The sequence below is a fragment of the Cherax quadricarinatus genome, chromosome 41 (genome assembly GCF_038502225.1).
Source record: "Cherax quadricarinatus isolate ZL_2023a chromosome 41, ASM3850222v1, whole genome shotgun sequence".
Classification (NCBI taxonomy): domain Eukaryota; kingdom Metazoa; phylum Arthropoda; class Malacostraca; order Decapoda; family Parastacidae; genus Cherax; species Cherax quadricarinatus.
In genome coordinates, this window is record NC_091332.1 from 938,062 (window position 1) to 960,488 (window position 22,427).

Sequence of the window (22,427 nt, forward strand, 5' to 3'; positions counted from 1 at the left end):
TGCGGCCAACAGTAACAGCCTGGTTGATCAGGCCCTGATCCACCATGAGGCCTGGTCACAGACCGGACCGCGGGGGCGCTGACCCCCGAAACCCTCTCCAGGTATACTCCAGGTACATAGAAAGCAGATATCTAAATGTTTGCAGTCTAACCAGTCACAGAATGAATGAGCTGTGACTTCCAGAGACAAGAAGGCAGGTAGAACCTGAAGACGCATGTGTACCATAGGCTTGTTACGAGGTACTATGTTTACAGGGTGGCAAAAAAAAAAAAAAAAAAAAAAAAAAAAAAAAAAAAAAAAAAAAAGTAAAATTTGAACGAGGAAGCGAGAGGTGGGAACCAAATATTCAACACTTTGAAGAGTAGATGTAAACGATGCAGAGAGGATATAATTTTAGCATAAACTGGAACTACTTCCTCCAGTATTTTCTGTAAGTAGATTGTGATATCTTGTATGCCTACATTCTAGAGAGTAGTTTGAGAGATTTTAAGTGTTCCTAATAATCTAGATCGTTTGAAATTACTTTAGGTGCCAGAAAATTGTGTATTTTCTACAGATCTGCAATATTACTTGCCGTAAATGGGACTGGAAGCGTTCAGAAATTTTCCAGTAGAGAATACAGGCGCAATAAGCAGTATCATTACTGGATCTGCATCTCTTGTTTTTAAGATTCTTATTTTCCAGCCTATCATTTTTATTGCAGATGTGATATTTGTGTGTTACTATCTTACCTCTAAGATCTTATTGTCTTCTTTGTAAGATTTGTCCACACTGATACTCTTTAGTCTCTTATGTTCCACTTCCGTTATATTGGGTGATTTAACTCTTTTTTGTTGTAGTTTACTCTCTTCCAGTTTTAGTTTCTAATTTATCAAGAGTAGATATGGCCAGACCCAGAATAGGAATAAGTAATGCCATTTAATATACATATTAAGAAGCTGGCCTTGGAGCAATGAATCGACCTCCACAAATCTATAAACAAATCGACAATCCCACGAAAACCCGGAATCTTCAGTCTTTCCAAACTTTTGGTAAACAGACTGTTGCCCTCATTATTAGCAGTCCAGTGACACCCACGTATTGTAGCTTACTCCACCACACCCTCACTACATGTCACCCCTCCCACACCATTTATTTTTTTTTGGTTTTTTTGTTAGCTTCCTTTGTATTGGGACTGAATAAGTCACTCTTGGCGAAAAGTTTCTTTTAATAAATGTACTGAATTGTAGGTCACTTTATCCGTACAATTTAGAAGCCTAATACATACAATTTATAACGTTATTACCATGGAACTAAGTCATGTCAGTCAAGTCGAGAGAGCAGGTAAGAGCTGGTCCAGAAGTTATAGCTCACCTTTCTCCAGCAAATTCTGTTAGTTACCCAGAGGTTGAGTAATCACGAGAGGCATTTGTAAGTGTCACATTGCTGCAGTAGAGGCTAAAACTGAAAGTAGGTAATTTAAAAGTTGAGAATGGAGGAGGGAAGAGCGAGGGATGAAAGGTTACTTAAGAACAGTGCTGGTGTTGAGGCCATCACACATACACCTCATTCATTCTCCTGGTGCTACTGCTGCTTATATTGGTAGTGATGTTGGTGATGCCTATGCTGGTGACGCTACTGATGTTGGTAACATGTTAGTCACAACTATGACGATATCCTCATTACCATAGGAATGAAATCTCTGACCTCAGGCCGATAGATTTCATAACGATATAAAAAAAAATCCGTTTGATGGTACATGACAAGGAAACCTAACAAAATTTTATTCCCACTAAACAACTACCATATATATTATAATGGACCAATTATGTACCTCTGTAATCTTTTGACTACCGCTCACACAATGAGTACAGAGTGAATAATATAGGTATTTAAATGCGTATCTAATTCTGCCTAATAAAAAGCTACTCTCCTCTCCCCATCACCCAGTGCCAATACAATCAACCATTTACTAAAGCAATCACTAATACCGGAACTGCCGAAAACCACTTAGACAAATCATGGAGGTGTATGGAAGGAGATTCGTCTTTGGTTATACATGTACTTATAATTGGAAAGCATTACAGGTACTAACAGCTACATGTATAATGTAACAAGGGTTACATATTCCAACCGTCTGGAGCAATAAAGGACATTGCACATGCTGATGCGACGCCCATTTACAATATAGCAAACCAAGCACAACTACTGAGGCTACAAAATCAAATATTAGAAAAAAAAAACATGGAGGAAGAAATGACAAAGGGGTAACTACGACTTCTAGAAAATCCTGTCTATCGGCGGTTGTCTGGCTACCACTATTTTATCTGGAAACGCATCAAGAGGAACCTGCTTTACCTCCCGTTACCAACGTGGGAGGGACCTGCCCGTCCCCAATACTAAAGCGTTCACCCACTGAATGTTCTTTCGAACTCTAGCTATAACTTCTGAAAAAAAGGAAAGAACATTGGCAAACATTCGCAGCGGCTGTTGTACCATAAATTGAACAACCAGCGGAGATAACGGCTCCCGATATTTCAACTCCCTCTCCGCTCACTCCCCCCTTTCCCGTCCCCTCTACTGGAGGAGCTAAACCCAAGACAAACATGAGGGGGAAGAAAGCGGGCAGCTCAGATACAAACTCAACACTATAATAAGTGTAATAATGACAGTCTTACGTGGGCTAAGTTGCAATGTAAACAGACTGATATAAAGTAAAAGGACAAGTGCAACTAATGTGACATTTTTATTGTGGCAACGTTTCGCTCTCCAGGAGCTTGACAAAGCTCCTGGAGAGCGAAACTTTGCCACAATAAAAATGTCACATTAGTTGCACTGTCATGTGGGTTTTCGATACGTGGATGGGTAAAAATACTCACGTAGGCTGGTAGTACGTATAATATATAACGGGAAGTATGGAAAGCGCCAACAGCACACCTTCACCCTGTAGACACTTGTGAGTCAGTCGTAGTTAGGCAGCAGAGAGAGACAGGTCGGCTGTTGGCGCTTTCCATACTTCCCGTTATATATTATATGTACTACCAGCCTACGTGAGTATTTTTACCCATCCACGTATCGAAAACCCACATGACAAATGGTGGCACCGGTGTGGGCGTGGATTTAAGGGTATTTCAGACGTTAGAAGACTGTTTGTGGGTTGCCGGCAGGTCAGAGGTGAACCGTCTCAGCCACCTCCAGCTCCAGCCTGCAAGCCTGTTGCAGCCGTTTTTCAAGCTTCCTGGCTTAGTTCATGTGCTAATTGCTTCAATCTCCGAGGGGTTGACCCGGATTTTGCAATTAAGCCAGTCAATAAGCCAGACAGTGGAAGTGAACGCTAGTCAACCTGCCTCAGCCTATCATCCAGCCTGTCTCCTGTCATCCACCTGCTCCTTCATGCTGTGTGCATCGTTACACGTCTTCCAGTCAGCCATTCTCGTGGGTTAAGCCAGTCAACCAGCCTAAGCTTCCATTCCAATATTCTACTTATGTTATAATGTTCAACTGTTGTGTACTTTGACATTGTATAGAATCAGCCCAAGCCGTACACCTGCCGTCTCTAGTTTGTATTAGTTGTATGTCGGGACGACATACGTTAGCGTCGCCGAGCTCTCAGTAGTAGTACCAGTTCCTAGTAACCAGTTACCAGTAACCAGTGTACCAGTAGATGACTCACTACCAACCGTCTGTGTGAATCATTGACTGTATTCATATTGCTGCTGGCCATAGCAGGATTTCAAACACCCTCACCCTGTAGACACTTGTGAGTCAGTCATAGTTAGGCAGCAGAGAGAGACAGGTCGGCTGTTGGCGCTTTCCATACTTCCCGTTATATATTATACGTACTACCAGCCTACGTGAGTATTTTTACCCATCCACGTATCGAAAACCCTCATGACAAATGGCTTGCAGGCTGGAGCTGGAGGTGGCTGAGACGGTTCACCTCTGACCTGCCGGCAACCCATAGTCTTCTAACGTCTGAAATACCCTTAAATTCACGCCCACACCGGTGCCACCATTTGTCATGTGGGTTTTCGATACGTGGATGGGTAAAAATACTCACGTAGGCTGGTAGTACATATAATATATAACGGGAAGTATGGAAAGCGCCAACAGCCGACCTGTCTCTCTCTGCTGCCTAACTACGACTGACTCACAAGTGTCTACAGGGCGAGGGTGTTTGAAATCCTGCTATGGTCAGCAGCAATATGAATAATCAGTCAGTGATTCACACAGACGGTTGGTAGTGAGTCATCTACTGGTACACTGGTTACTGGTAACTGGTTACTAGGAACTTGTACTACTACTGAGAGCACTTGTGTCCTTTTACATTACATACTGTCGGTAATTCTACCAACTTTATTACAAACAGACTGATGTAGTAGCCAGACTTGGGCATGGTTACAAATGGCTAAACTAAATCCCACTGCTGTCATCACTGTAATTCGCAGTCTGGGCGGAATTTTGCATTGCGTTGTTGTATACTGGTAGCGTGGTTGGTATAGTAATAGGCATGTAGGCGAGCCTTACATTTATTGGGACAAAGGAATTGGTAGCCCTCGGGAACGACTACAGGTAACCAAGCACCTCGCATAGCCAGAGTCGCAGCGTAAACTGATTACCAAAGAAACTAACACTTTTCTTTCCAGGTTGTACGGGATGCAAGTAGCAATAGCCGACTTTATCACAACGTTTAGCCAAGTATATCCAAGCACACCAATCGTAGTTTGTAGAAGACTGAAGTTGTCAACTGGAATAGCCAGTCTGTTGGTGCTTGGAGCAGGCACTTCGACAAAGGTACCGCAGCATGGCTGGCCAGGATCGTTTGAATTATCAAGTCACCGCTTGAAAAGAATTAATGTCGGTGGATAATTTAAAAGGAAGGTATTAAAAACTGTTGTGACCATTATGGTTACAAATATATCACTAAGCAGTCGTAGCGTACTAACTCCTCGCTCAAGGTACACTTGAAAACTGAAGCAATATTCTTATTATAACTTAAAACACATTATAACTCTGCCCACCTGCTTCACAGTAAAAAAAAAAAGCATGTCTAAATATTTACAATTTTCAATTAAAAGTTTTCCAATTAAGATAAGGTTTTGGCCAAAGTCGTGTTTAAACTGGCGTTAAGTGCCAAGAGCAACGTGGGAAGTGCCAAGAACAACGTGGGAAGTGCCAAGAGCAACGTGGGAAGTGCCAAGAGCAACGTGGGAAGTACCAAGAGTAACCCGGATGTAAACAATAACAGTATCGTACTCTCACTGCAACACCCTCACACCCCCCACACACGTACTACCTCAATTCCTCCTTTTACCCCTTCCCCCACCTCCCCAGGGAGGACGCGGGAGCGGGAGTGAGTGTTTTATGGATGGAAAAGCGTAGATTGGACGTAATGCTGAAGTAGAATATAGTAGATGGTGTTAACAGGAGGCTGTAGTGGACAGGTGAACTCGGTACATGTATTACAGTAATAAGGGACCCTCAACACCCTCATGGCTAGATTATTGGTTAGTTGATGGGCGAGTGCTGGTGCAATCAGTAAACATGCGTATACATTGTCAGACCCATGGTTTTCGTTTAGCCCCGTTCCTTCAGTATGTTCTTTACTTTCTCGTTTCTTGGAGGATGATTCCAAAGTGTAGCCTGCGTGTTTATGTATATCTGCCAGGAGGATGAGAAGCGCCAAGACTTTGAGGCACAGATTGTTTTACTTCCTTATTTTTTCTATCTCTAGTCTCACTTCTGGATAATCAGTCATATTAGCCTAATTAATTTCTCCTGTATCAGAATCTTAATGGGTGACTAAAGAGCCAAGACTTGTCGGTTCGTTCCTACCTATCCCTCATGTTTTTGCTCACAAATTTACTTATTGTTGTCTCCATTCCAAGTTCATCATTGTCCTGCTATGCCTACATATCCACTACTGTTCTATACTCTCCTTTTTCCCCTCGTTCACAAAACCCTACATAAACTACTACTACTCCATCACTCATTTTCACTTTCACATTCACTCACTTTTACTCTCACTCTCTTCGTTCCTCTGTCCTGCAGAAGCTTTTCGTGACTGTAGCACCAATTTTGTCGACGCTGCACCCACCATCACCACGGCTTCTGTAAAAACCTTCAATTTTGAGGAAGGTGGTTGCTGGTGGTGGTTGCTGGTGGTGGTTGCTGGTGGTGGTTGTAGCTTTAATGGTGGTACCTTTGATGAGTTCCGAGAGTGGTGTAGTTTTAGTGGTGGTTGGCTGTACAAGTATACCTGTAGTAGAGGTCGTTGGAGTGACGGCAGCTAAATAAGGTGCCCTAGTTAAGTTTTCACTAGTCCTAGGAGAGGGAAAATACCAGTGGAAACTTCTAAGATAACAAGGTCACTGAAGGAGAAACAAGGTTTAGTTCATTCAAAGCCAGATACTGCGAACACCTTTCAGTAATGCATGTATACTAATTTTAAAAGGGGTGGACCAGTAAGCCAGCGGAAAGCCTCAATCAGATAACTAAAAACTCCAGCTGTGGGTCATCATATGACTAAGACCCGCGTTAGGAAACACTTGTCCTGTTTCCTGACAAACCTTACCTAAGCTCTCAGTGCTGTAAGAAGATGCATAAAAAAATGTGGACCTACGCGAGGAAGGAAAACTTTAATATGTCATGGTATCTTATCAGTGAAAATAAATTATACATTTTGCTTGTAACATAAAATAACCAAGAATATATACGTAAATGCACGTTAACACTTTTAGGGTCTAGTTCTTAGGCCTTTCAAGTATCCGTATGCCTTTACGTTACCATCCACTTTTGATATGGAAAGCCTCATAAAACAGTCGCTTCGACGGCCAAACAATGTGAACAAGGTTGACAAGAATACTTAAGTTTCACAGCCGAACACATCTTCAACTCCTTACTAAGAACAATCAACAAAAAAAATCATTAACACACATTAACAGCCCCAAACAAAAACAAATCATAACATACAAAACTGATATTTCAATAAAAATCTGCCACTTGTTTAAGATGTCCAGGCCATTTGCAACTTCCAAGTCACTTAAAATTATATATGATTTACTGGTTGATAATGCAATAGTGAAGGAAGAAGTAAGAGCTGCTTATAAGTATTCAAGACCTGTATTGCAACACTGATAAGACCTGCCAACCAGTAGGGTGATCCCGGTGGGCCGGTCCCAGACCAGGACTCCAGGTAGTCTGCACAAAGTCCCCTCGAAGACCCACTTTCCTACCAATGTTACCTATGATTTTTTTTTTTCGAAAGTTCCTCTACCCCCGCCGTCAGGTCCAAGGCTAGACTTATTTGTTGGGTGCCTGGTCAAACAGGCTGTTGCTTCTAGCAGTACAGAGTTACACACGCTGGAGTTACGATACACCACACACGAAGTCCAATAAATGTTATTTAATAACTTTAATGCAAAACTAAATACTGTGATGCCGTATACATTTATTTAGAAGGCATCATGTATGAGTGGTGGTAAAGGAGTAATGGTAGTACTCACCCAGTGAGCGTCCCACTTGTTCTTAACGAAAGCAGGTCCCAGGGAGCGAGCCGGGTTCATAGAGGCGCCTGTCAGGGGCAGCTGTTGGGCAAGACAAAATACATCAATGAAAACACTACATATACTGTACACACATTATGTAATCAACTCGCACTAAATACATCTTGGAGCTGCGTGTACTCAGCTAGTTGTGTGTGTAAATGTTCATTCATAGCTCCTGGCCCCGCCTCTTAACTTTTATCAGTTTTTACCGGTTCCTGGCCAACAAGGCCAGCTGATCACACCTTTTATTTAGTTTGAACATCGTCTGTGTATAACAAACTGAAACATCGTCTGTGTATAACAAACTGAAACATCGTCTGTGTATAACAAACTGAAACATCGTCTGTGTATAACAAACTGAAACATCGTCTGTGTATAACAAACTGAAACATCGTCTGTGTATAACAAACTGAAAGAAGTACTTGTAACCACGCTTAGGCAAGGCCGTTTACACTGCTTGTTGTTTCGTATAAGTGCTTGAAGGGAGAGGAGGGGAATGAAAGAAGGGAGGGGAATGAAAGGGGGAGGAAGGAGGGGAATGAAAGAAAGGGGGAGGAAGGAGGGGAATGAAGGAATGGGGGAGGAAGGAGGGGAATGAAGGAATGGGGGAGGAAGGAGGGGAATGAAAGAAAGGGGGTGGAAGGAGGGGAAGACAGCAGAAGGGAGGACACATGGGAAGTGTGTTAATATTCACCACGAGTTCCTCCCACTTCACTGCCTTCATGTTGCTTGCCTCCCTCCCTCCCTCCACCTCAGCCCTCAATGCCACGGTGTGGGCGTGGGCATGTCTCAACCACCAGTGTGGGCACTGGTATGATGCCTCAATGACCAGTGTGGGCACTGGTATAAGACTGTGATCATACACCTCACCCTACCCGGTGATCGAACCCAGAATCTTTCTGTTATATGAATATAATACAGAACCTAGGGAACATCCCTCTTTCCTCTGCGGGGCGTGGGCGCACCCACAGGGCATGGGTGCAGCAAGAGGGCGTGGTCTGGGGGCGTGGTACCACCTGTTACACGACACCAAGCAAGAAATGTAATAATGTGTGTTATTTTCAAAATTACCCTCAACACAACAGCCTGACATGTTTACTCTCATGCGAGTTTACCCTCCTTCACTTGCATGCAAGCAACCAGCATGTGGATCTAACCTTTTAATATACCATATATAAAAATACAATAAAAGTTAGCGCCACTGTAACTTAGGCTTATAATGATTCCCCATGATATATATATATATCATGGGGAATGATCTGTGTGTGCATATTTGAGACTAATCATTTTAGATTTTTCCAGGTGTAGATTATAATGTATCTCTCTTTCCTACATTGCAGAGTACAGATCGACGGATTTCAAATATTCTCAGCAATTTAGGTGCTTGATTGAATATACGCAGGCAGTGAAGATTCTCTGCACATTCTCCAAATCTACAATTTCGCCTGCCATGAACGGAGCTGTTAACAGTATAACAGTGCTCCAGCCTCGAGAGGCAACATGCGACTCGAAAGAGTATCATTCTTGGCTTGGCATCCCTGTTTTTAGGTTTTTAGTTACCCAGACTTTCATTTTTCTTGTGGTTTTGAGTGACACTGTTGTAATCCTTGAAGGTGAAATAATTTGACATAATCACTCCTAGGTCTTTCGCATTACTCTTACGCTCTACTGAGTGATTCGAGCTTATTTTATACTCAGTTTCAGTTTTTATTTCCTCAGTTTTTCCAAAGCGGAGTAACTGAAACATGTCCTCCCTGAGCATCATATTATCAGTGGCCCACTGAAATACTTTGTTTATATCTATTTGGAGGTTCACTGTGTCATCAATGGATGACACTCTCATACACACTCTAGTATCGTCTGCAAAGGATGATACAGTGCTATGATTTATGTGTCTATGTCGGATATGAGAATGAGAGAGAGAACTGGTTCATTTTCATATTTGAAGCATCAGCTTTAAGTCATAACATGATTAAACATGATAGGAAGCATGAAAGGATGCAAAGGTTTTCAACCAAATAGTGTTCAAGGTAAGAGGAATGTATCAGGATAAATTTACCTGGAGAGTGTTCCGGGGGTCAACGCCCCCGCGGCCCGGTCTGTGACCAGGCCTCATGGTGGATCAGGGCCTGACCAACCAGGCTGTTACTGCTGGATGCACGCAATCCAACGTACGAGCCACAGCCCGGTTGGTCAGGTACCGACTTTAGGTGCTTGTGCAGTGCCTGCTTGAAGAGTGACTAGATAAATTAAACCTAACTTAAAATAGACTTCGCAATGCGAGGACTAAATACCAGGGGACAGATGAAAAGTAAAATCTCACAATGAAAGTATACTGACTTTATTCCAAAATGATTACTTTTTGGAAAAAAAAAATACACTTTTACTTTTTTCCTGGAGTCTTCAGAGGCAGGGCACGGAGCCAAGACTCCATTTCTGAAAAAAAAAATTATTCAAGTACATGAGCGGACAAAATGCACCCACTGAGGTCTTAAATTTAAGACTAAACGGAGAGCGGGTGACTTACCCCAACAAGCGTACAGGCGAGGTAGGCCAGGCCGATGGCAACGGCGGGGTTGCCGAAGTTCCTGCGGTAGGGGTTGAAGGAAGCGAAAACCACGAACACCACCACGAAGGTGAGCAGGAACTCCAGACCCAGACCCTGCCACGGGGAGATCACCTGAGACACCACAGTAGCTCCCAGGTCACCGGTGTACCCTGACGACGTCGCCCTGTCCAGAAGACAACACAAGATAAGAACTACTGCCCCATAATGGCCACCTCGTACTTACACACAATAACTATTCTCACTCATATCTATTATTATATTCAGGTAAAAGTGGTAAACCCGTCAAAGTGATAAGTGCCTGGATATGTCAACATCATGTCTGGTGTGACTCTTATCCGAGGATATTAAAACACCTAAAGCAGATTTTTATTTTAGTCAGGGGAAGCCCTAAATTAGGGAATGGGAAACATTCAGGTTCGATCCAAGGATGGGAAAGATAAGACCAGATCCTTGGATTAAGAGCCTCCTCACCAGCATCAAGGCACAAAATCATGAAAGAAACTGAAGTAATAAGATTTGATCAAAGGAAAATATTGTCCCCACATGATGGAAAATATCCATCAACACCATCCCTCTAAGAAAATCTATAGTGTAGTCGACAGTCACTGAGTGTAATGTTTGGACCTGGCACAGATGTAAGCATGACGCTTCACGCTTATAGAACTCCAGATAAAATAAGAACATAAGAAAGGAGGAACACTGCAGCAGGCCTGTCGGCCCATACTAAGCAGGACCTTTACAATCCTTCCCACTAACAAAATATTTGCCCAACCCAATTTACAATGCTACCCAAGAAATAAGTTTTGATGATTCTATTTACTCATTATGCAAGTCTCACTTAAATCTAACCCCTCTCACTCATGTATTTATCTAACCTAAATTTGAAACTACCCAACGTTTTAGCTTCAATAACCCTACTAGGCAGACTGTTCCACTCATCAACTACCCTATTTCCAAACCAATACTTTCCTATATCCTCTCGAAATCTAAACTTATCTAATTTGAATCCATTATTGCGGGTTCTTTCTTGAAGTGATATCCTCAAAACCTTATTTATATCCCCTTTGTTAATACCCATCTTCCACTTATACACTTCGATCATGTAAGACGATGAATGAGGGGAGACAAGTGAATGTAGTTTACGAGTCTTCAATCGTTCTTCGTACGGAAGATTTTTAATGCTATGTATTAATTTGGTCATTCTACGCTGGATATTTTCTAGCGAATTTATATCCATTCTGTAATGTGGAGACCAGAACTGAACTGCGTAATCTAGGTGAGGCCTTACTAATGATGTATAAAGCTATAATATAACCGCTGGACTTCTGTTGCTTACACTTCTAGATATAAATCCCAGTAATCTGTTTGCTTTGTTACGTACGCTTAGGCATTGCTGTCTTGGTTTAAGGTTGCTGCTCACCGTAACCCCCAAATCCTTTTCGCAATCTGTATGGCTAAGTTCTACGTTATTTAACTGATAAGTACTAGGGTTATGAGCACTCTCGAGCTTCAGAACTTTGCATTTATCTACACTGAACTGCATCTAAATGTTTCTTAATATTTCACTCTTGTTTTGTGGTGTCTTTATACATGCGCAAAACAATCGCAGACAGGCAATTAAGCTATGAGGGGGTGGAAATCTTTAGTTCAAGTACTTTCACACTTCTCAGTGCGTCATCAGGAGCTGTGTAATGTTGCAAGGGCAGCAACAGGAGAAATAGGTTACGTTTTTCAGAGTACTGGCTGGTGCCACCTTGCTACCATACTCTGAAAAACTTACCCTATTTCTCCTGTTGCTGCCCTTGCACAGCTCCTGATGATGCGCTGAGAAGTGTGAAAGTACTTGATCAATACTAGTGGTATTGATCAATAACAACACTGTGACTACCCGAGGAGTCGAACCCATGCTGCCTTGGCCTGCCTCATGGTGAGCAAAAGACACATGGTCCACGGGACCACACAATTCTCAAGAATGAAGCACCCAGCCAAGCTAGGTGTTGTACTCATCCAAGAACATACGGTGGTGTGGATGCCTCTGAGCTAATTTCATTCTACTCCCTGTTTGGTGTACTAGCCCAACGAGCAGTATTTTATATTACTGTACCCACGCAGTGTTGTTACTGATCAATACCACTCGTTCGTGGGTACAATAATATAAAATACTGCTCGTTGGGCTAGTACACCAAACAGGGAGTAGAATGAAATTAGCTCAGAGGCATCCACACCACCGTATGTTCTCGGATGACGAGTACAAACAACATCTAGCTTGGCTGGGTGCTTCATTCTTGAAAATTGTGTGGTCCCGTGGACTAGAGCGTCATGTGTCTTTCGCTCACCATGAGGCGGGCCAAAGCAGCATGGGTTCGACTCCTTTATATATATATATATATATGTCGTGCCGAATAGGCAGAACTTACGATCTTGGCTTAAATAGCAACGTTCAACTTGCCATATAGGACAAGCGAAAATTTGTGTATGCAATAATTTCGCCAAAATCATTCTGAACCTAACGAAAAAAATATATTTCAGTGTGTTAGGTTAGTATTAAATTATTGTAAACAAATCTAAAATATATTTAGTTGGGTTAGGCTAAAATAAATTGCTCTTGTTATAATAAGGTTAGGTAAGTTTTCTAAGATACTTCTGGTGCAAATTTAAAAAAAATTACATTAACATTAATGAAAAATATATATCTTTAAACGTATAAGAGAAAATTTCAGAAAGGACTTAATTTTAAATGAGTTCTTGCTAATTGACCAGTTTTACATACATACATACATACATACACACACACACACACACACACATATATATATATATATATATATATATATATATATATGTGTGGTAGGGGACCTGAATGCTAAAGCAGGAGAAACTTTTAGAGAGGGTGTGGTAGGTAAGTTTGGGGTGCCAGGTGTAAATGATAATGGGAGCCCTTTGATTGAACTTTGTATAGAAAGGGGTTTAGTTATAGGTAATACATATTTTAAGAAAAAGAGGATAAATAAGTATACAAGATATGATGTAGGGCGAAATGACAGTAGTTTGTTGGATTATGTATTGGTAGATAAAAGACTGTTGAGTAGACTTCAGGATGTACATGTTTATAGAGGGGCCACAGATATATCAGATCACTTTCTAGTTGTAGCTACACTGAGAGTAAAAGGTAGATGGGATACAAGGAGAATAGAAGCATCAGGGAAGAGAGAGGTGAAGGTTTATAAACTAAAAGAGGAGGCAGTTAGGGTAAGATATAAACAGCTATTGGAGGATAGATGGGCTAATGAGAGCATAGGCAATGGGGTCGAAGAGGTATGGGGTAGGTTTAAAAATGTAGTGTTAGAGTGTTCAGCAGAAGTTTGTGGTTACAGGAAAGTGGGTGTGGGAGGGAAGAGGAGCGATTGGTGGAATGATGATGTGAAGAGAGTAGTAAGGGAGAAAAAGTTAGCATATGAGAAGTTTTTACAAAGTAGAAGTGATGCAAGGAGGGAAGAGTATATGGAGAAAAAGAGAGAGGTTAAGAGAGTGGTGAAACAATGTAAAAAGAGAGCAAATGAGAGACTGGTTGAGATGTTATCAACAAATTTTGTTGAAAATAAGAAAAAGTTTTGGAGTGAGATTAACAAGTTAAGAAAGCCTAGAGAACAAATGGATTTGTCAGTTAAAAATAGGAGAGGAGAGTTATTAAATGGAGAGTTAGAGGTATTGGGAAGATGGAGGGAATATTTTGAGGAATTGTTAAATGTTGATGAAGATAGGGAAGCTGTGATTTCGTGTATAGGGCAAGGAGGAACAACATCTTGTAGGAGTGAGGAAGAGCCAGTTGTGAGTGTGGGGGAAGTTCGTGAGGCAGTAGGTAAAATGAAAGGGGGTAAGGCAGCCGGGATTGATGGGATAAAGATAGAAATGTTAAAAGCAGGTGGGGATATAGTTTTGGAGTGGTTGGTGCAATTATTTAATAAATGTATGGAAGAGGGTAAGGTACCTAGGGACTGGCAGAGAGCATGCATAGTTCCTTTGTATAAAGGCAAAGGGGATAAAAGAGAGTGCAAAAATTATAGGGGGATAAGTCTGTTGAGTATACCTGGCAAAGTGTATGGTAGAGTTATTATTGAAAGAATTAAGAGTAAGACGGAGAATAGGATAGCAGATGAACAAGGAGGCTTTAGGAAAGGTAGGGGGTGTGTGGACCAGGTGTTTACAGTGAAACATGTAAGTGAACAGTATTTAGATAAGGCTAAAGAGGTCTTTGTGGCATTTATGGATTTGGAAAAGGCGTATGACAGGGTGGATAGGGGGGCAATGTGGCAGATGTTGCAGGTGTATGGTGTAGGAGGTAGGTTACTGAAAGCAGTGAAGAGTTTTTACGAGGATAGTGAGGCTCAAGTTAGAGTATGTAGGAAAGAGGGAAATTATTTCCCAGTAAAAGTAGGCCTTAGACAAGGATGTGTGATGTCACCGTGGTTGTTTAATATATTTATAGATGGGGTTGTAAGAGAAGTAAATGCGAGGGTCTTGGCAAGAGGCGTGGAGTTAAAAGATAAAGAATCACACATAAAGTGGGAGTTGTCACAGTTGCTCTTTGCTGATGACACTGTGCTCTTGGGAGATTCTGAAGAGAAGTTGCAGAGATTGGTGGATGAATTTGGTAGGGTGTGCAAAAGAAGAAAATTGAAAGTGAATACAGGAAAGACTAAGGTTATGAGGATAACAAAAAGATTAGGTGATGAAAGATTGGATATCAGATTGGAGGGAGAGAGTATGGAGGAGGTGAATGTATTCAGATATTTGGGAGTGGACGTGTCAGCGGATGGGTCTATGAAAGATGAGGTGAATCATAGAATTGATGAGGGGAAAAGGGTGAGTGGTGCACTTAGGAGTCTGTGGAGACAAAGAACTTTGTCCTTTCAGGTAAAGAGGGGAATGTATGAGAGTATAGTTTTACCAACGCTCTTATATGGGTGTGAAGCATGGGTGATGAATGTTGCAGCGAGGAGAAGGCTGGAGGCAGTGGAGATGTCATGTCTGAGAGCAATGTATGGTGTGAATATAATGCAGAGAATTCGTAGTTTGGAAGTTAGGAGGAGGTGCGGGATTACCAAAACTGTTGTCCAGAGGGCTGAGGAAGGGTTGTTGAGGTGGTTCGGACATGTGGAGAGAATGGAGCGAAACAGAATAACTTCAAGAGTGTATCAGTCTGTAGTGGAAGGAAGGCGGGGTAGGGGTCGGCCTAGGAAAGGTTGGAGGGAGGGGGTAAAGGAGGTTTTGTGTGTGAGGGGCTTGGACTTCCAGCAGGCATGCGTGAGCGTGTTTGATAGGAGTGAATGGAGACAAATGGTTTTTAATACTTGACGTGCTGTTGGAGTGTGAGCAAAGTAACATTTATGAAGGGGTTCAGGGAAACCGGCAGGCCGGACTTGAGTCCTGGAGATGGGAAGTACAGTGCCTGCACTCTGAAGGAGGGGTGTTAATGTTGCAGTTTAAAAACTGTAGTGTAAAACATCCTTCTGGCAAGACAGTGATGGAGTGAATGATGGTGAAAGTTTTTCTTTTTCGGGCCACCCTGCCTTGGTGGGAATCGGCCAGTGTGATAATATATATATATATATATATATATATATATATATATATATATATATATATATATATATATATATATATATATATATATATATATATATATATACATTTATTTATGAATATGAACCGAGGAACACCAATATGTGGTCAAACAATATAGAAGAAAGACTATATTTCGATCTGCGTCTGAGATTTCAAATCAAAATACACCCTCCTAAAACTAACAATACATCTTGCTCTGTGTTCTATACGTAACTAAACCATCTCAGCAACTTCTTTATTTCTTTTATTTACACCTTCCATACCAGCACACAATAACTTAGTTCTTTAACATTCGCACTACACACTGACCTCAAATATCTCCACTGACAAGTTTCCTCCTCGCTGTAACATTACATTTCATGTTTGTACCTGAGAAGAGGTACCACTCTACACTGATATACTCCACTATTTAAATAGTACCAGTAGTAACCTGAGAGAACTTTGGAAGTGAGACTGCCTAATGCACGCCCGTCCACTTACCAAAGCTGCCGCTGAAATATGGACTGACATTAAGAGCCAAAGACAAGGTCGACTGGGTCGTCTTGCTTGTAATGAACCCGGCAGCGACACTTGACGTACTGAAGCTCTTACGATGATGGAACATTGCAGGGAAGGAGGGGGGGGGAAGGAAGAGGCGATGGAACTCCGGAAGGTAAAAGCGAGGGAGGGAGAGACTGACGGGGGAAGTCAGGCAGACAGGGAGGGACGGAGGGAAGGAGGGAGGGAGTCGGACAGATAGAGAGGGAGGGGGCAATGGTTAGGAGTTAGCCCAAGTCATAAAGTGAAAGTTACACACCTCAGTGATGGAGAGAACTGAAGATTAATTAGCGTGAAAGGGTATAAGTTCGGAACTCTAGGACAGTAACCAGTGTTGGTGAGGGGGTTACAAGGCCCGACAAACTGATGGGTGAGAATTAAAGGTTGAGGTCTAAGAAATCAAGAAACCAATATTCAAGGCGAATGACAGGACTAACATTTCTAACAGCGCGCGCACACACATTAACAATCACTCAGTAAGTGAAGGTTCTTTTCAACAAGGGAGGAAGCACCACACAAGGGTGGAGATACAGAGATGTATGATTGTGTATAATTAATCCTATTCTAGTAGCAATGCCAGTTTCAAAACTAAGAAAATATAGGCTATATATACATATTATTAATTGACAGTTAATATGAATGATACAACTTGTGGCTTGCAGGAAAACTGCAGACAGAAGCATGGTACACACATGTCCTTGAAAGCTTGTACGTACACTTGCTCACTCAGTCATATCCAAGTTCAGGGACTCATTAAACACCCTGAGAGGTCATCTCGGATGACGTGATGCGCGGAAACGTCACAGCAGCTAACTTCTGCCTTTCATAATTGCTAGACCATTACGACAGTCTTGGATGCATTGTAAGACAAGATAAAATCTGATGCACTGTAAAATCCTGTGATAAGTGCGACCATGGTGTGATATCGCACAAAAATTTGCGGGAAGATAGACATTTAACTTAACAAATAGAACCAGAGAGTAGTAGTAAACAATGAAGTTGGAGGCTGCCACAGTGAAAAGCTCTGTTCCTGACGGCACAGTACTCGCCCAACTTTTGTTTCTCAATCTTATATCCGACATAGATAAGGATGTAAATTACAGCATCGCAACATCCTTTGTTAATGATACCAGAATCTCTGAGAATGGCGTCTGTCAAAGATACGGCTAATCCCCGTTAGGTAAAAATGGAGGAAACAAAGATTGAAACGGAGCACAGGATAAAGTCAAATTATTCAACAGAGCGAAAGTTCCATGTGCAAGACTTGGGGTGATGATGTCAGAAGAGTTCACATTCAAGGATCGCAACAATGTTATTTCTACAGCAAGGAAAACGAAAAGTTGGATTACTAAAACTTTCAAAACAAGAGACGCCGAACCATTGATATTCTTCAGGTCACTTGTTATCTCCTGGCTGGAATAATAGCCCTCTTTAAGGCAGGCGAGACTAGCCAGCTAGAAAACATACAATGCCCGCATACATGCAGTCAAACATCTGAACTACTGGGAACGCTTGAAATCTCTTCAACTGTATTCCTTGAAACATAAGCCAGTAGGGTAAATCGTAATCTACACCTGGAAAATCCTGGAGGAACTGGTTCCAAATCTACACATCGAAATCGCTTCGTATGAAAACAAGAGACTTGGCAGATGGCGCAGAGTACTTCTAATAAGGAACTCGGTGAGTGTCAGAGGTCTCCGATTTGCCAACTCCTTCTCTTCGTGCTAAAGGGTAATTATCAACAAACCTCTGTCTTCAAGAAGAATTTGCCAAGTTAATTAAATCAGTTCTTGATCAGCCGGGCTGTTGTTTGTACGTTGGACTGCATGCACCTGGCAAAAACACCATGGTTGATCAAGTCTTGATCCATTGCAGGCCTGGTCTGGGACCGGGCCTTGGGGGGCGCTGCCCCAGGAAGCATCGTTCACGTATCCTTCAAGTGACTATTAACTGTGTATACGTAGTGTCAACAATATACAATTTATAAAATACAAAACGTATGGTTATTTACGTTAGTAATTAAAAATAAATAATGAAAGCAATTCACACCAACCACAAGCACCTCTCCAACATTGCCATTAAAAGCACGAAGGGCACATGCCTGCCATAATCTTGATAGCCAAAGGGTTGCAGCGTCATGATACGGCGAAAACATACCTCATCTTACTTTCAATTTCATATTTTCATTCTGATATTCTATTTTATACCAGTAATATTGTTTGTAATATTTGCTCGGTATACAATTATTCTTAATTTACAGTAGGAAGGTATAAGAGGAAACAAAGAGGAAGAGCTCGTGGATGTTTGCTGAAAAAGGAGTACAAGTGGAGAGATACCATCATTGAATTGGGTAGGCTGTTGTGAGCTGGGGATGACGGTTGGGGAGGGAGCAAGGGTGTCTTGGAAGAGGGGTGTTGGGGAAGGTCGGGGGGGCTGGTGAAGCACTTCCGGGAATCAACGCCCTCGCGGCACCATCATAAAGACAGCTGTCTGTTGGTAATTTTCCCTCGCGTCTGATGGGTACTGAAAAGCCTTAGATCCTTTACGCTGAATGATTTCTCCCGTTAGTACACTTATTGCACCCATGTTCCCTATTGAGAAAATTTACCCCGTCTATCTTACCTGTCCCTCAGTGTGCAAATTTGAACCAGTCTCAGAATTCGACTAGGCATAGCAGTGAGGAGACGGGACAGGCTGGGCTCTGGCATAACTACCATAATACACCTCCATAACAGTGTCTACAGTTATTTCCTTCTACCATCACTCCATCCACGAACCTTCTCAACAGAACTGTTTTCCCTTTCCTTAAATCGAACCAGATTGTCTCCAGTTCTCCAGCCATTGTATGACCCCTACGGGTTTAGCGCTTCCCCTAAATATAATAATAGTAACACTAGTTTAGTTTCCGAAGGTAAGACCTGACATTATCTCCATGTCCCTTGTTCTGCTCTATAGTATCCCTGGATCTGGCACCACTCTACCAATTTATATCATAAAATCCAGAACGGAGGATCTGAAGATCTTTCACAGACACCCAGGTATTATTTACAGCATCTTGATTAGATTGCTGCTTTTCTTTTAGTCTCACGACCATGTAAAATAGCTGATAAATCTTACCAATCTCCACTTGCATTCAGTATACATATATCTTTACTTTCCTATAAGTTTCTTAACAACTCTTTATTGCTGGTGCGTTTCCTTTCCAATTTGCAAGACGTGCTGTGAGAGCGGGTAGTGAGGCTGATGATCTTGGTATCATTAACACACAACAGACACACTGTGGTTGAGCAGCTGTCAGATGCACCAGCCACCAACCTCGTGCTGCCCTCCTACACTAATATACGTTTAAGCGCTTTTGAAGTTTTCTTTTGAATTCTTCGGGGGAAAAAAACGAAAATTTGTACTTCAAAGTTACGCAGGAAATTAAATGGCCGGGTAAACAGTATAGCCAGTGAAACTGGATACAAAACAGGGGGGAAGGGGAGGAATACCTGAAGAATGCTGCAAGGGGTCAATGCCCCCGCGGCTCGCTCAAAAACTAGGCCTCCTGATCAACCAAGCTATTACTGATGGTCGCAAGTAGTCCAACTGATTTGAAGAACTTATCAAGTTCCATCTTGAAGACAGCCAGAGCTTTGCTGGTAATTCCTCTTAAAGAAGGGCACTAAAAAGTCGAGGACCTCTGACACTCAACGAGTTCTCTCTTAGTGTACTCGTCGCTCCCTGCTTTTTGTTGGAAGTAATCTATACCTTCTGCCAGGTCTTTTGTTTTAAAATGGAGTGATTTAGGTGTGCAGGTTAGGGACCATTCCCAAACCTGCACACCTAAATGGCTCCATTCATCCAGCGGACCAACATCAACTTAAATAAGAGGAGGAATATGACAGAGATAACAAGAGTGCAACAGCTGGTTTGTTTTCTCCTAATTCTGTTTACACGAGATGAGTCACAGCTCCTTTTAATCTTACTCAACCGGTTTTACTGATGTCTGCCCTTCAAGGTCCAATTATATCTACTCCTGACGCTGTATATAAGGTTTATCTCCACCACTTATGTTGTGTGTTCTACTTACTCACTCTAAAATACTCTATAACGCCTCTATTGCTCATCTACATCTTTACCTCCATCCTAGCCTCATGAGGGTACCATCCTGGCCCAATCAGGGTGAAATCCAAGCCTACTTGAGGGTATCATCCTGGCCCAATGAGGGTTTCATCCGAGCTTTCTGAGGGTACCATCCTGGCCTCTTGAAGGTACAATCGTAACCTGGTGTAAGTCCTGTGCCTCGGGGCCATTTGGCCCATGATCGCGGGAATGGGAGGGCGTGTAGTGGACCAAGCTGCAGGAGGCGGTCCACTTCTCACAAGAGTCAATATTTACAGCAGCAGCAGCAGCAGATGTTATTACTGGGTGCACCTCAGCCAACTCAAACACTGCCCTCGCCCGCACAACGATGACACATTCCAACTGCTTACATATACTTCCAGTGACGTGCTGTCCACCGCACTGAAGAAAAGACACATTGCTGAGCAAGCTTTAAATGGGCAACGTTACTCTGTGTAAGTTTTGCAGAGCTGTATCACAGAGCGAAACATTATCCCAATAGAAGTGTTTCGCTACATGTCTTTGCTTAGATACGGTAAAAAACGAGTATATTATACATAAGGCAGTTACATCATGACATGCCTATGACTGGGTTTCAATTTTCTCTACTCCCGCAGCCCGAAGTGGCGCTAGGCTTTAGAAGGAAAGAAATATGCCATTGTTAGACCTAGAAATAAATATATTGCTTAGAGAACAAAAGAACGGGATTTGCATCAAGAACTGGAAGTCCAGCCTAAAATGATACTTGTGACCGTTTTCAAGAGTTATTCCAAGCGAGAAGCCCGCCCTGAGACCAAGCTTCCTTGATGACTACCTGGTCAACCAGACTGTTGCTGCTAGGGGCCAGCAAGCCCACATTGCTGTCACAACCTGAAACGTTTCTAATCACTCGTGCTTTTACGTCTGGAATACTTTTCTGCTCACAGCACCAATCAAGGCAAGCCAAATCTCATATCTGGTAAGTATAACACTGCAGGTAGTTACTGCCTGCATACACTCAATAAAATAAACTAATGAGAACGCCCCAAAACACTAGGAATTACTCGTTGGAACGAAGAAAGAGTTACTTGATAATATATACACCGAAGATACTTCAATGCCACGTCCACAATCTGCACTCTCTCTCTCTCTCTCTCTCTCTCTCTCTCTCTCTCTCTCTTCTTCCTCCTGCCGCTGCCCCCCCCCCAACCCCAATATCTGATCTCCACCAGACAAACAATTTTCAGGAGGATATTAGGTTGGCTTTACAGCAGAGCTGTATATCTTAGTGCTTGGTCCCAGGTGGACGCAGGCGGCCCAGGTGACCCTCAGGTGGTCCCGCGCTGTTCCAGGTGGTCCCGCACTGTTCCAGGTGGTCCTGCACTGTTCCAGGTGGCTTCGCACTATTTCAGGTGGTCCCACATTGTTCCAGGTGGTCCCGCACTGTTCCATGAGGTCCCACACGGTTCTAGGTGGCCCCAAATGGTCCAAGACTGTTCCAAGTGGCTGCTAGCTGAGAGCTTCAAGGATTACGTCTCGATGTTGATAAAGGGTTCTTGAGGTCGACCTCTGGAAACGTACACTTACCAACAACACATCTACCCGGAGTCTACCTGGAGGGTATTTTGGGGATCAACGCCTCCGCGGCCCTGCCCACGACCAGGCCTCCCGGTGGATCAGGGCCTGATCAACTAGGCTGTTACTGCTGGCCGCACGCAGTCCAACGTACGAACCACAGCCCGGCTGATCCGGCACCAATTTTAGGTATCTTCAGAAATATTCTTAGCATCAATGTTTATGTAATTATCCTGAGAGAGAGAGAGAGAGAGAGAGAGAGAGAGAGAGAGAGAGAGAGAGAGAGAGAGAGAGAGAGAGAGAGAGAGAGAGAGAGAGAGAGAGAGAATAATATGTCATGGATCACCCCATAAGAGCACTAAGTCACTACAACTATATAATACACACAATACAGGCAGCAGCCGTTCTTTGTAGCACAGTCACTGCTAGACTGGGCTGGGATGGACTGGGCTGATTTAGACTGCTTTGGGCGCCATTAAAAGGGGAAAGTTAGCAACAGAAACCAGAAGTAT

The 22,427-nt window shown here is 42.6% G+C and overlaps 1 protein-coding gene across 1 annotated transcript in view; it reads right to left on the reverse strand.

The window, feature by feature from the left end:
* Positions 1-21,792, reverse strand: part of LOC128695839 (neurogenic protein big brain) — a 71,805-nt gene extending 50,013 nt beyond the window's left edge. Inside the window, exons 1-4 of the mRNA XM_070092810.1 lie at positions 21,610-21,792; positions 20,493-20,763; positions 10,054-10,313; positions 7,485-7,565 (exon numbers count right to left, since the gene is read on the reverse strand). Of these exons, the coding sequence (XP_069948911.1) occupies positions 7,485-7,565; positions 10,054-10,313; positions 20,493-20,763; positions 21,610-21,792 (795 nt within the window). The remainder of the gene's footprint in view (positions 1-7,484; positions 7,566-10,053; positions 10,314-20,492; positions 20,764-21,609) is intronic.
* Positions 21,793-22,427: the final 635 nt, after the last annotated feature.